The sequence below is a fragment of the Lucilia cuprina genome, chromosome 2 (genome assembly GCF_022045245.1).
Source record: "Lucilia cuprina isolate Lc7/37 chromosome 2, ASM2204524v1, whole genome shotgun sequence".
Classification (NCBI taxonomy): domain Eukaryota; kingdom Metazoa; phylum Arthropoda; class Insecta; order Diptera; family Calliphoridae; genus Lucilia; species Lucilia cuprina.
Window position 1 is genome coordinate 39,976,626 of NC_060950.1, and position 15,706 is coordinate 39,992,331.

The 15,706-nt window shown below is 35.9% G+C and overlaps 1 protein-coding gene across 1 annotated transcript; it reads right to left on the reverse strand.

Moving 5' to 3' along the window:
- Positions 1 to 3,356: 3,356 nt before the first annotated feature.
- On the reverse strand, positions 3,357 to 10,733 carry LOC124420579 (cilia- and flagella-associated protein 20). The gene is made up of 3 exons (XM_046954004.1): positions 10,541 to 10,733; positions 3,764 to 3,869; positions 3,357 to 3,710 (listed from the first exon to the last, which is right to left on the reverse strand). The coding sequence occupies exons 1-3, from the start codon at positions 10,708 to 10,710 to the stop codon at positions 3,471 to 3,473; spliced, it is 516 nt and encodes a 171-aa protein (XP_046809960.1). The 5' UTR covers positions 10,711 to 10,733; the 3' UTR covers positions 3,357 to 3,470.
- Positions 10,734 to 15,706: the final 4,973 nt, after the last annotated feature.

Below are 15,706 nucleotides of genomic sequence, written 5' to 3' on the forward strand. Positions count from 1 at the left end.
TATACCGCCAATTAGTGTGGATATCTCTGATTTACCTAGAAGACTGGCTAATCATGTTCCTCTAGACCAGAATAAATTTGGCATCCTCAGCGTTCTATCTGACATGGACTTGCAAGGTACCCAGCCGGCAGTAAATAATCAACCACAGAAAAATGACGAGCAACAAGGTGACACGCGGGGAAAAAGTAAACATAAAAGCATTGGTAGATACATTAAAATCAACGATCCCGGATTTTTCATTTAAGGTGAAAAATGTTAATAAAAGTAAAAGTAAGCTCTATTTTTCTGATCACAAGGTTCATTCATCTATGATGGCTATACTTAAAACAAAGAACATTCATTCCTACTCGTTCACCCCAAGGGAACTCAAACAACAATCGCTACTTTTACGAGGACTAGTTGGTGATACAGAAAGTGAAGCAATTAAAATGGAACTTGACACTATTGTCCCTGACACAGTTGCTTCTGTAACCAAATTTAAAACGCCAAGGTCCATTAAACAAAATACCGACACGGGGCTCTTTCTGGTTTCCCTCCTCCCAGAGAAATCATTGAGCAGTGTTTCAAAAATTCATGGCCTACAAAACCAAGTTATATCTTGGGAAAAACCAAAAAAGAAGGACGGCAATATACAGTGCCGTAGATGTCAACGCTGGGGCCACATCGCATGCAACTGCAACTCGGCTTATACCTGCGTGAAATGTGATCAAGATCACGCACCTGGTGAATGCCAACGTTCACGAGAAGATTCCTTAGAACCCTATTGTTCCAATTGTAGGAAGACTGGTCATCCTGCTAATTGGAAAGGTTGCCCGACTTTAAAAAAATACCTCACAGTGAAGAAGAAAAAGATGGCGAAGGTAGTAGAGAAAAAGGCCGTTGCAGCGGAAAATGTCAACAAGGCAATGAACATTGCCATGCGTTCGCCGGGAAAAACATACGCCAGCTTCTTTCAAAATCCCGTGTCTCAACAAAATTCGCGACAAACAAAATCGTCAGTGATTGACGATTTTTTGAAGCTAGCCACTTATTTTTTAGAGCCAGAAGAATTGACCCTGGAGCAGGAAATTAACATATTCCTAAATGAATTCAAAAACATGCCAAAGTCTGAAGCCAAATCCGAATTTTTGCGCCTTCTAAACAAAGTTAGATCTCAATATGGACCATAGATCTTTGAATATATTATCATTCAACGTGCGATCCCTGATTGATAGAAGCCGTCAAATTGATTTATGCAATACACTCCGCCATAACAAAATAGACATCGCATTCATTCAAGAGTGCCACCTGAGAAGAAGCAAGACAATAAAAATTGAAGGTTATAACTTTATTTATGATAATTCCAAGCTTGGTGTAGCAGTAATGATTAGGAACACTATACAGTATAGTAAAGTTTCTATATCTAATGTTAGTATAAATACTTCATTTATACAAATAAATTCTACATACAACAACACACATAGGAAATATTTACTTGGTTCAATTTATATTCCTTGCAACTCTCAACAGCTAGAATCAGATCTAAATATTATTCTTCAAACTTGTTTAAGTTTCGATGGTTTCATCCTTGGTGGCGACCTTAATTCAAAATGTTCTTCTTGGGGTGACATAATACAAAATTCTAATGGGAAAACTCTCAGGAAATGGTTAGACGACAACTCGTTGGAGGTTGTTCGCATATGCGATTCTATACCATCTTATCCAAATGGACCTTCATTTTTCGACCATTTTCTTGTCAGCACCAAACTCATAGACAGAAATAATCCAAATTTTACTGTATCCTCAATGCCAACTTTTTCAGATCATTTCCCGATCAAACTGAAATTGAAAATAAATTCATCAAATTTTGAATCCACCTCAATCATTTACATCGTATAAAAGCACCAATTGGGATCAATTCCGCGGCGATCTAATGAGTTCGAGTAGATCTATTATTCCTTCAACAAACACCAACTTAGAAAATCAGGAAATTGATGCATTGATCAAAGAGTTTAATACGTCATTTACCACAATTCATGATTCGCATTGCCAGAAAATAACTAATTGCGGAAAACGCCAATTTCGGAGAGAACAAAAAAACTCTTCAAAATGAAGTACCAATGGCAAAAGGAACTGAAGAATATCTTTCACCGCACCGGAAACAGACTCAGCAGTGATTACAAAATATTATCTAAACAAATTCAACTTATGAAGATAATTATTAAAGAATCTGTTGGAATTGAACATGCTGAAAAAATTAATGCCAAATTACAAAATATTAAACCAGGTCCGAATGCATTCAAAGAAATTTACCACTTTACAGGGGGAAGGAAATCTCCGCTGTGTCGACAGATACGACACGATGATAATGTCATATCTAATCCTGCGGAAATTGCAGAAAATTTCCAAATCTTTTATTCATCAATTTTTCGTCGAACAACTCCAGAGCGGCCGGTGGATGATCTTGACTCAACAATCTTAAATTGTATTGAGGTAATTCCAAACCACATTTTCACCTTTGACGACAATTTTAACGTATTTTCAAATCCGGATGGATACCATTTCACCGACTCTACAATAATTAGAAGAATAATTCAAAATATGAATTCAAAAAAATCATGTGGCGTAGATGGCACCTCCAACTACATCATCAAAAAGTTTCCACAGTCAACAATTGATCTACTTACCTGTATTATAAATCATTGTATTAACAATTGTTATTTTCCCATTGATTGGAAGTTGGGAAAAATAATCCCAATAAAAAAGAAAAACGACAGTGAGGAATTGTCCGATTTCCGCCCTATATCCTTGCTTTCTAATCTTGGAAAGGTATTTGAGCACGTTCTGAAGGAAAACATTGAAAATGAATTCATAATAAACCCTATATCGAATCTTCAATTTGGTTTTAAGCAAATTCCACTCTACACAGCACGCACTTTTAAAGTTTCACCGTGACATATCCTCAAACTTGAGAAATCAATTTTGCACTGTGGCGATATCTCTGGATATAGAAAAGGCGTTCGATTCGGTGTGTCATAGTGGGATTATCTATAAATTGATAGATCTGGGAATTGATCCTTACCTGGTTAAATTGATCCAGAGTTTCCTATCTGACCTAAATTTACCGTCCAGATACAGAGTTCATCTTCGTCATTGGGGTATGTAAATAGTGGAGTCCCTCAGGGAAGCGTACTTGCCCCATTTTTGTTCAATATTTTTCTTCATGATTTTCCATATGCCACACAGAATAAGTGTCGATGGAGCAAGAAGTGCACAATTTGAGCACACTATACTTATCACAGAAACTAGTCATGAAATTTTAACCTTATCGTATTAAATTTTTAAGTTATAGTAAAATTGAGTTTATTCTTTAATAGTTATGTATAAAATTGTTGATTTTACTAACTGCAAATAGCCTGAGCTGTGGACTTTTGCATTGGTTTTTGTATGGGCAAAAATAATTTAAATTCTCGTGGTAATTCTTCTTCAGATTAAAGACGATCAGAGAAATAAACTCGTCGGATTCGACAGTTCGCATGTATTTGTACACGCAAAGTTTCAACATAATTTGTACCGTAGGCTCTCCTTGTAAAATCAGATAGATTGAATTGAATTTGGTTCCATCCCTCGTCTAATCGCATTGGCATAGTGCAAATGAATGGCTTGACACGTGTTGTTGATTGATAGTTGCTTGCCCTGAAACGTCTTCTTACGTTTTTATCATCTAAAACCTATAAAATATACTTTTAGATACATATGTACATAAACAATCATATTTCCTTACTTGAACTTCAAATGTGAAGTATTTCTTCATATTTTTTATAATCATTACCAAGAAGGGCAATTTAATACCCAAAGTTTTCTTTGGATCAGCAGGACATGTTATAAATGTAGTACTCGTTCCCACTACAATTGGATCTTCGCTCCGGAACGACCCGAGTCATACTCGGCCAAAGATTGTCTTTTTTTTCGATTATCAGAGAAATGGCAAGGTACGTAACCAAAAAGCCAGGGTATCCCACACAGCATAAAGCAGAACACAGTATGAAGAAAAAAGAAACTGGGTAAATCTCCAAAATTCAGGAACAAAAATAATAAAAAAAAGGATTCAGGAACTTATGCTGGAGAATAGTAATCTGAGGTATCATATACCCCGCAGTGAAATCAGATAAATTAATGTATACACATTCGTTGGGCATTGAAAAATACCTACTTCAATCGAATGCTAAAAATGTTAGAAGTGAAAGATTAAATTACATCGGAAATTTCCGCTTCATTTATAAATTTAATAAACCGAACAAAAACATCAATATTGTGTGAATTTAACAAATCAGAAAGGTTTGAGTAATCATTAAAAATTTCATGTTTGTCCCTTATAGACCTGTACATATCACAGTGAAAAATAATATGTTCCGAGGTGCCAATTAGATCACAGTTGAGACAATTGAAGTTGTCCCTCTTACCAATCCTGTGAAGATAAACTCCATCATAAGTATGCCCAGATAAGAGTCTGTTAATAATTTTAATATCCCTAGGGGACATATTAAAACCACTATACCACGGCCTGATAGGAATCGTGGGATGTAATGAGAAAAAGAAAGAACCCGTACTTCGAGATCTTTCCTCATAGAATTGCTGAAATTCATGCCTCAAAGTCTTCCTAATCAAATTCAAAGCCTCACCATAAGTGTAAGCAGCAACGACCGGTGTACCAATATTGGTCGCCTGTTTAGCAATGTAGTCAACCTTTTCATTGAAGTACACCCCAACATGGGAAGGTACCCAAACAATATGTATCTCAATAATGCATGATTGGTCAACAATCCTGTGTATGTCATAAACGAGTTGATTCAAGGACCGCGATTGTCGCAAAACCATTATAGAATTAATACTGTCCGTGTATATGACAATCCGGAAAAAGCCTTTCTCCGCAGCAACCTCCACCGCCTTCCTGATGGCCAGAAGTTCACCAGTAAGGGACGAGAAAACATTGGGATATCTTAGCAGGTAAAAGCGATCAGCACATACATCAAAAACAGCACAACCAGTTGAGTCCTGCGAAATGGAGGCATCCGTAGCAAGAATGTTGAAACCCTTTGATCTGTATTCCTCAAGTGAGGAAAGATAATGAGACTTGATAGCCTCAAGAGGTGTACCAGTCTGTTTGCCAAAAGGAGGGTTACATGTAAAACGAAATTTGTCCGATAAGCAACAGGAGTCAAGATGTGAAACTTTGTCGAAAATTTCACGAAATTTATGATATACAAATGAGTAGCAGATTTAATTTCCCTAAAAAATTCACTGTCATATAAAATAATTTTCAACAATTCCTTAGCAGACAGTAATGAAGCTCTTAAGTGTGGAGGTAGTTCATTCGCCAAAACATACAGAATTTGAATAGGCGTGGAGGGGCTGAGACCAAGGCAGCGACGTAGGTTATTATTCTGTAATGTCCTAATCCTATTGTCAATGTATTGAGGAGAATGGGCCGTAACAGAGCGAGCATATTCAATCTTGCCCCTTACAAGGCTCCTATATAGATTTAAGGCAACATTAGGTCTAAGACCTGCTTTAATACTGGTCAACTTCTTCAAAAGATTGACCGCCGAAAGAGATTCGTGAGTAACACGATCGTAATGCTCATTTAATGATAGGGTATTCTTAATTGTCATGCCAAGAAATTTAAAGGATTTTACCATTTCAATAGGTGTACCATTAATGGACAATTTTACAATCTTCGTAGGAGCAACTCCAAAATACATAGTCTTAGTTTTCGAACTATTAAACGTCAAGTTAATAGAATTACAACGGTTACTAAAAGAGGTAAGTTTACGGCCAAGATTCGAAACTGCAGAGTCAAAAAATTCATCATGTGAGACAATTATAAAGTCATCAGCATACTGAAAGACAAATGTGTTAGGGTCCTCAATCGAATGTAGGGATGCCGTATACAAATTAAATAAAATCGGACTTAAGCAACTGCCCTGAGGTAAACCATTATAAACCTGAACAGATTTATCACCAAGACAAAGCTCCCTATTGGACAGGAAACACATAATCCAGTTGATAATATCAAGAGGAAAATCAAAGTTAACCAATATGTCCCTAAGGATCTTAATATTGACGCAATCATATGCACTGCTAATATCAACAGTGGCCATCACAACGTTGTAACCTCTTGATTTCAACAAGGATACACGGAAGATAAATTCATTCAGGCAAGTGGTAGTCGACATAGATTTCCTATATGCAAAGGATCTTCGAGGTAGACAATTCACATTCTCTATGTATGACAATAATCTCTCCTTTAACATCAAGTTAATGATCTTCACAAAAACAGATATTAAAGCTATGGGCCTAAAATTGCGAAAGTCATCCAGTGGTTTGTTCCTTTTGGGTATGGGTACAATCTTTACCTTTCTCCATTCCGGGTGTATATGGAAATTCATGAAGTGTTTATTCAGTACACATAATAACGAGACTTTAGCATCAAATGATAAAGCATGAATCATCTGATATGTAACCCGATCCACACCACCCGCAGATGGCTTACATTTGCCCTCCAAAACTTTCAAAAAGTCATCAATAGTGAATGGGGTTGGACAATCTAGGTTCATCGATACATTATTGGGAACTTGAACCCTAAGATGCTCCAAAAACACCTGATTATTGTCACTATCCCATGGGGTTTCAGGGTAATGACCCCTTACATTCCTAATAAAACGCCAGGCAGACCTAACATTCGGTTGTTGATTTAGCTCCGCAATTTTCCGTTGATAACATTCTTTCTTAGCCAGACGAACTGCTGATTTCCATGACTCATACGCGATGATAGCATCCTCCAAGTTGGCAGGACATGGATACTGATTCGCTTTCCTGCGAGCCGCAACATGTCGACGAAACAAAGAGGCAAGGCTGTCACTCCACCAGGTTTTGGGTATCCTAGACGACGAGGTAAATGGATAAGAAGCCCTAGAAATTTCCGTGTTAAAAACACGTGAAATTAATTCAGGATCCTGTGGTAGTTGAAGTGTAGCTATACTATTAAGTAGTTTACTCCTAGATAGAAACATAACCGGCCTAGTAATTAACACATCCGTCTCCATAATAATAGGGAAATGGTGAGAACCACCAGACCATATTGGCGCCGTTCTCCATAAAATATCAAAAGAGGCATTGGTGAAACTAATATCAGGTACAGTGCCATTCCCAATATCAAATCTTTGAATAAAAGTAGGAGATCCATTGTTGAGGCATGTAAAGTTAGACAGATTCATATAGTCCAAAATCATTCTCCCCTTAGGATCGTCGGACCTATCACCCCAAAGAGTGTGATGGGCATTAAAATCCCCAGCAAGAATAACATTGTCCATATTCTCAATAAACGGAATAAGTCTCGAAAGTTCCGATTGCACATCACGTGTAACCAATTGTGGTGGGAAATAAACAGAAACAAAAGTGAAATTCGGATTTAAATTCAAGGTTCTAACAATGAGAACGTCAAATTTAGTATCATAAGCCACTCTTTTCGCACGTATATTACTTCTCAGACAAATATTATAGTTCAGCAATTTGTAATTGGGATTATTATCCTCAATATTAAAAATTTCAGAAAGTAAACAGACATCAATGTTATTATTATTGACGTAGTACTCAAGCGATGATTTATTAGAAATGAAACTTTGAATATTAAACTGTAGGATCTTCATCTTGACCACAAATAATTTAGTAGGCATCTGTAATATCAAGAACATTGAGATCTGTATTTCGATCAGGCTCAGGATTCAAGTTAGAAAAAGCAGTGGAAATCTTAGTATTAAAATCTTCAAGAATACGAAGGCCAGGACCATTACCCTCCTTCGCAAAATAATTACGGATAAACGCTGTAAATTGTGATATTACCCTCTCAAAATCAGAAACTCTCTCCTTACCATTATTGGTAACAGGAGCAGAAGGATCAGTATTGAGAGGTTGAGGCATATAAAAGTGGGGTTTGGGTTTCGGTGGGGGGGGGGGGTTTACGAAGCACAACTTTGTTGTAACGACGAGAAGTAAGAATCTTGTTGATCTCCTCATCCCTGTTTTTAACAGGAGTAGGTCGATCAGGACGTAGACTTGGAAATTGTCCATCATAGTCATTAAAGATATCAAATCTATTGGTTGAATAGGAATTAAGCACCTCCTTCCTTGAAAGGCGTTTGAGGGTCATTATCTTACGCACATCCTCCTCTTCCTTCCATTTGGGACAGGATTTCTTGTCATTGCCCTTGTGGGAGGAATCCCCACAAAGAATACATTTCATTTGACAGTTGCCCGAACACTCCGGTTTGGAGCAATTGAGGCATCTTTTCCTTGAGCGGCATCCCTTTACCGTATGCCCGAGACGACCACAATTATTGCATTGGCGTACAGGTGGATAATACAAATTAACCGGTATATGGCAGTAGTCCAAAATAATATATTCTGGGATGTCCGCAGAGTAAAAACCTATCTTAACTGAATATGTGGGAATGTTGGCATCATTGCCATCAGGTACAAAGTCACCCTCAGCCCCAGGGGCTCTTTTCATAAAGCGATTAGCGGATACAATAGGAATGTCAGATATAATGTTAAGACGAATGTATTCATCGTCAAAGAAAAAATCGGACTAATTTAACAATGTAATAATCTTTATAATGCAAGTACAGTTTAATCTCACCTTGGTAACATACGCAACTTTATAAAGAATAGACTCCCAATAGAAAATTAAAATCAATGGGTGTGATAGAAAAGCAGATGTCAGTATCTGGTCACTGGTCCAATGTCAAAATTGCGATGGACTTTTTGTCCCAATGCCATACCCAAAAATTTAACATTTTTAGATTTTTGAACTCACAGATCAACTCTTCTGGTTTTAATTGGTTTAAGTAAATGTAAATAACATGCCAAATCATGCCCAATAATAGGCACTTGTATATCCATGAAAAAAGAAATAAAATTGGTGTAGAATTTTTTTTATCTCGGTTTTATTTTTAATTAACACTTGCACGCTTATTGAGAATTTATAAAATTTTAAAATTATGTATGTCAATTGTAATACGAACACGGAATTATATTTATAATTTAACCTATTTTTTAAATCAATAATATTTTGTTCAAAAATAATTAAATATAAAAGATGACTTTGCAGTTTTTTATAGAGTTTTAAAAATGATTTAGGAAATAAGCAGAAAAAGAAATAAATTGTCATAAAAAATATTTTTTGCTGTTAATGTTAGAAAAAAAACAAGCTACAAAATAACCTAAAATAATGAAAATTTTGAGTTGAATATTATTATTTTCTCTTCATGTGAAAATCTTAAAACTTTCTATTCAGCGCAACTTTGTTTAACTTCCCAGTAATGTAAGCCAACCACTATACATATACCCATGAATTTAAAACGATTCATGTTGGAAGTACAAACAAAAAAAGAAAAGAATGACATAAAATAATAATTCCCCTCTTTTTATTTGCTGTCTTAAAATCACTTCTTGATATAAACCTATTTGTTGGTTGTTAATCGTACTTATTCCCAAAGGGGTTCTCCTACGTTACGAATAACCCCATATGAGTATACAAAAGATTCAGGTATAAACGGTCTTAATCCTAGATTATCCAAGTTCATGGAAGCAAAATTATTGGCGTTCACAGGAGAGTCAAACTTAATTCTAAATAAGGTCCTAACAATCTCCTTAATTAGGAGAATACCATTGATGTTGAGATTCCTAATCTTCTGATACAGAAAAATTGAGTTCCTCATGACCTGATTTTCAGGATCAGCCTTTGAAGAGTCAACAAGTACCAAATAATCACCAGAATGATCCAGGGGGTACAGTAGATTATTGCCATTATTGCGGCCGGAAGGCTTTGAATGAGATCGAGAATTACCCCGAGGCACGTTGGATTCAGCACTATTATCAACACCAGACTTATTAGCATCAGACTTACAAGTTCCAGAGGACGGGACAGTGTTACTAAGCTTATTCAGTGGTGACTCAATTAACTCACCTGAAATACCTCTATTACCTAGGGCATGTGCACCCGGAAGCTTACCATCACAAAACTGTTCAAAATCATCACTAGACGCGCTGAGCGGCACAGGGGACGGTTTACCGTCCCCCATTCTGACAAATTTCTTCACCGACACCTCAGAAAAAAAAATTATCCTTCACTTAAGCAAAAATGAGACAAAACAATTAAATTCAGCAAAAAACACAAAACAAAAAAAAACACAACCTATAATCCAAAAGGTTATTAATTTGTGGTGTAAATTAAGCAAAAAAGCAGAAAACTCAAACTTATAAAATGAAAATTCACAAAATATTATAAAAAGCAAGATGGCCTCCAATAAACCACACTATTTATCGTTCTTCTTTTTTGCAAATCAAAGTTACTAAGCAGAACACAACCGAACACTTTAGCAAGACGATTAGAAGTGGCCAAAGATTGTCAACCCAGCGACAGTTGTATCAACCGAAAGTTTTTTCCCCAGGAAAGAACTATCGGCCACAGTCGAGCTGTTACAACAACAACAACATAAATGTAGTACTCACATTAGTTCCAACTATTTCGAGAACTAAGCTTTGTATATCGTTGTCCGTAATACGTTTAATGTGGCCATTTCTTACTTTCTTGTCCCATATTTGGAGAGGTTTACTTCCAATGCTATATAAAATGGATAAGAATCCAGATTGGAAAGTGTTTTTAAACATATTACAAACTTAAAAGAATTTAAAAAAATGTATAATTTCGAAATATTTTGTTTACTTCACAATAATAAATGAAATGTTGCTTTGTTTATGTCAATAATTACAATAATAATAGGCGTTGCCATATTTACGCAAGAGTTCAATGCGCCATGTCTAGACTAGATAAATTTACATTATGGTAAAGGTAAAAATGTTTATCATGATTAAAATCTGTCTGTTCAAAAGTCATTTAAGCCCCCTTTACACAACAAGCACACAAGTAATATCTGTCAAAATTTTGAGTACAAGAGTATGGATAGGATCATCTAAACGCACTATGTAATGAAACAGTCAAACATTGAGAGAAAATACGGATGTAAAATTTAATAGTGTATGAGCCATATCATTTTTTGAAATCGTTCCACAAAAGAAAACAAGCAAGTCGTATTACATCATTAATGTATTTTTTTTACGTAAAAAAATTAAACAACTGTTTTCGTCTTACTTTGTTATTGTTTTATTCTCTTTTTTGTCACACGGGTGGAATTTCACTTCGCTTTTTTATTAAATGTATTTTCAGACTACAATACTGAGTATTAACCCATTTTAAATTTAATATATTATAGAATTTTGTCGTATGTCAAGAAATCTGTAAGAATAATATAAAATATTTTAGACATACATTTTATCAATTCTTACCTTTATAAATTCAATGATGTTCCTGTTTTTTTTTTCATTTATTTTCAATTTATTTTATTTTCCTGTTTTTATTTCATAATTTTTCATATATTTTCTCTTAAGTTTTAGTAAAAAATGTAGCACACGAAGATGTACCAGAACTTAGATTTGTTGCATTCGAGTGGACTAGATAAGGTGACTATGTCTTGCCACTTATTAGAATTTGGTGTTCGATTTTCAGGACTAAAATGGTTGTTGTCTTTACTGGAATCATGATTTGTTGGTTTTACTTTGTTGCAAGTAATTGGTTAATGTGTGTTTGCTCGGGGTCATATGGTACCAAAACATTGTCGCTTGTTATTTAATTTTTGAGAGCAATAAATGATTTTTCACATGCATCTGTCCACTTAAATTTTTGGTTCTTTCATAATAACTGCCTTAAAGGTGTTGATAACGATGACAGATTATTTATAAAACGTGCGTAGTAGGTTAAAATCGCCTAACGTGCATAAGAGATCTGGCGTTCTTTGTGATATACGGGGGATGTATTTTCTCTTAATTTGTTTTTCGGGTGGCTACACCGTTTAGGTCAGACGTATTTTTTTAAGCGCAGAGAGATAAATTTTTAATTTTTTATTATATTTTGATTTTTGGACTACTTGCATCATTTTGCATAAAATTGCAATTGTATGTCTATATTTTTGCCCCATGACATGGAGTACGATGTCTCAGAGGAGGTAGTGGCGACTTCTATGGTTGCACAGACTGCTGTTTTTGATAATGGCTGCACGAATACGACAATAAATACATCGGACATGGCAAATGACCGTAAACGACAAAGAGTAGAAAACACTATACCGCCAATTAGTGTGGATATCTCTGATTTACCTAGAAGACTGGCAATCATGTTCCTCTAGACCAGAATAAATTTGGCATCCTCAGCGTTCTATCTGACATGGACGTGCAAGGTACCCAGCCGGCAGTAAATAATCAACCACAGAAAAATGACGAGCAAAAAGGTGATACGCGGGGAAAATGTAAACATAAAAGCATTGGTAGATACATTAAAATCAACGATCCCGGATTTTTCATTTAAGGTGAAAAATGTTAATAAAAGTAAAAGTAAGCTCTATTTTTCTGATCACAAGGTTCATTCATCTATGATGGCTATACTTAAAACAAAGAACATTCATTCCTACTCGTTCACCCCAAGGGAACTCAAACAACAATCGCTACTTTTACGAGGACTAGTTGGTGATACAGAAAGTGAAGCAATTAAAATGGAACTTGACACTATTGTCCCTGACACAGTTGCTTCTGTAACCAAATTTAAAACGCCAAGGTCCATTAATCAAAATCCCGACACGGGGCTCTTTCTGGTTTCCCTCCTCCCAGAGAAATCATTGAGCAGTGTTTCAAAAATTCATGGCCTACAAAACCAAGTTATATCTTGGGAAAAACCAAAAAAGAAGGACGGCAATATACAGTGCCGTAGATGTCAACGCTGGGGCCACATCGCATGCAACTGCAACTCGGCTTATACCTGCGTGAAATGTGATCAAGATCACGCACCTGGTGAATGCCAACGTTCACGAGAAGATTCCTTAGAACCCTATTGTTCCAATTGTAGGAAGACTGGTCATCCTGCTAATTGGAAAGGTTGCCCGACTTTAAAAAAATACCTCACAGTGAAGAAGAAAAAGATGGCGAAGGTAGTAGAGAAAAAGGCCGTTGCAGCGGAAAATGTCAACAAGGCAGTGAACATTGCCATGCGTTCGCCGGGAAAAACATACGCCAGCTTCTTTCAAAATCCCGTGTCTCAACAAAATTCGCGACAAACAAAATCGTCAGTGATTGACGATTTTTTGAAGCTAGCCACTTATTTTTTAGAGCCAGAAGAATTGACCCTGGAGCAGGAAATTAACATATTCCTGAATGAATGAGTCGTAATTCAGGTCTGAGTTGGGGAACAACTCTCGCGTCATCGCGATTATTTCTTAAACGCGTTCAGGCTTGTGTTTGTTGCCTGGCTTTCGACAGTTTTGCGTCTCACTCGCACTGGTGTAATGTATTACTTCATATAACTGTTCAATGTTATATGTTGTCTACATTAACCTCGTGCTTTCGTATTACCTCAAGTGAGGTTATGTTTTATTGGTGGAGACCATAGAATACTCAAACGTTTTTAACTGGTGGAGACCATAAAATACTCACGATATAACCTGGTGGAGACCATTTAAACTCAAATATATACTGGTGGAGACCATTAATACTTTTGATGAAATCAAGTCCGGATGCTCCAACTTCCTATATGAAGGTATAGGTCGGTTGGTGGGGTTTTCTCTGGACAAACGTGTGATAACCTGGCAATATGAGTGCTTGATGCACCGCCATCCTAATCAAAACCCAAAAAAAAAAAAAAAAATTCCTGAATGAATTCAAAAACATGCCAAAGTCTGAAGCCAAATCCGAATTTTTGCGCCTTCTAAACAAAGTTAGATCTCAATATGGACCATAGATCTTTAAATATATTATCATTCAACGTGCGATCCCTGATTGATAGAAGCCGTCAAATTGATTTATGCAATACATTCCGCCATAACAAAATAGACATCGCATTCATTCAAGAGTGCCACCTGAGAAGAAGCAAGACAATAAAAATTGAAGGTTATAACTTTATTTATGATAATTCCAAGCTTGGTGTAGCAGTAATGATTAGGAACACTATACAGTATAGTAAAGTTTCTATATCTAATGTTAGTATAAATACTTCATTTATACAAATAAATTCTACATACAACAACACACATAGGAAATATTTACTTGGTTCAATTTATATTCCTTGCAACTCTCAACCTCAACAGCTAGAATCAGATCTAAATATTATTCTTCAAACATGTTTAAGTTTCGATGGTTTTCATCCTTGGTGGCGACCTTAATTCAAAATGTTCTTCTTGGGGTGACATAATACAAAATTCTAATGGGAAAACTCTCAGGAAATGGTTAGACGACAACTCGTTGGAGGTTGTTCGCATATGCGATTCTATACCATCTTATCCAAATGGACCTTCATTTTTTGACCATTTTCTTGTCAGCACCAAACTCATAGACAGAAATAATCCAAATTTTACTGTATCCTCAATGCCAACTTTTTCAGATCATTTCCCGATCAAACTGAAATTGAAAATAAATTCATCAAATTTTGAATCCACCTCAATCATTTACATCGTATAAAAGCACCAATTGGGATCAATTCCGCGGCGATCTAATGAGTTCGAGTAGATCTATTATTCCTTCAACAAACACCAACTTAGAAAATCAGGAAATTGATGCATTGATCGTCATTTACCACAATTCATGATTCGCATTGCCAGAAAATAACTAATTGCGGGAAAACGCCAATTTCGGAGAGAACCAAAAAACTCTTCAAAATGAAGTACCAATGGCAAAAGGAACTGAAGAATATCTTTCACCGCACCGGAAACAGACTCAGCAGTGATTACAAAATATTATCTAAACAAATTCAACTTATGAAGATAATTATTAAAGAATCTGTTGGAATTGAACATGCTGAAAAAATTAATGCCAAATTACAAAATATTAAACCAGGTCCGAATGCATTCAAAGAAATTTACCACTTTACAGGGGGAAGGAAATCTCCGCTGTGTCGACAGATACGACACGATGATAATGTCATATCTAATCCTGCGGAAATTGCAGAAAATTTCCAAATCTTTTATTCATCAATTTTTCGTCGAACAACTCCAGAGCGGCCGGTGGATGATCTTGACTCAACAATCTTAAATTGTATTGAGGTAATTCCAAACCACATTTTCACCTTTGACGACAATTTTAACGTATTTTCAAATCCGGATGGATACCATTTCACCGACTCTACAATAATTAGAAGAATAATTCAAAATATGAATTCAAAAAAATCATGTGGCGTAGATGGCACCTCCAACTACATCATCAAAAAGTTTCCACAGTCAACAATTGATCTACTTACCTGTATTATAAATCATTGTATTAACAATTGTTATTTTCCCATTGATTGGAAGTTGGGAAAAATAATCCCAATAAAAAAGAAAAACGACAGTGAGGAATTGTCCGATTTCCGCCCTATATCCTTGCTTTCTAATCTTGGAAAGGTATTTGAGCACGTTCTGAAGGAAAACATTGAAAATGAATTCATAATAAACCCTATATCGAATCTTCAATTTGGTTTTAAGCAAATTCCACTCTACACAGCACGCACTTTTAAAGTTTCACCGTGACATATCCTCAAACTTGAGAAATCAATTTTGCACTGTGGCGATATCTCTGGATATAGAAAAGGCGT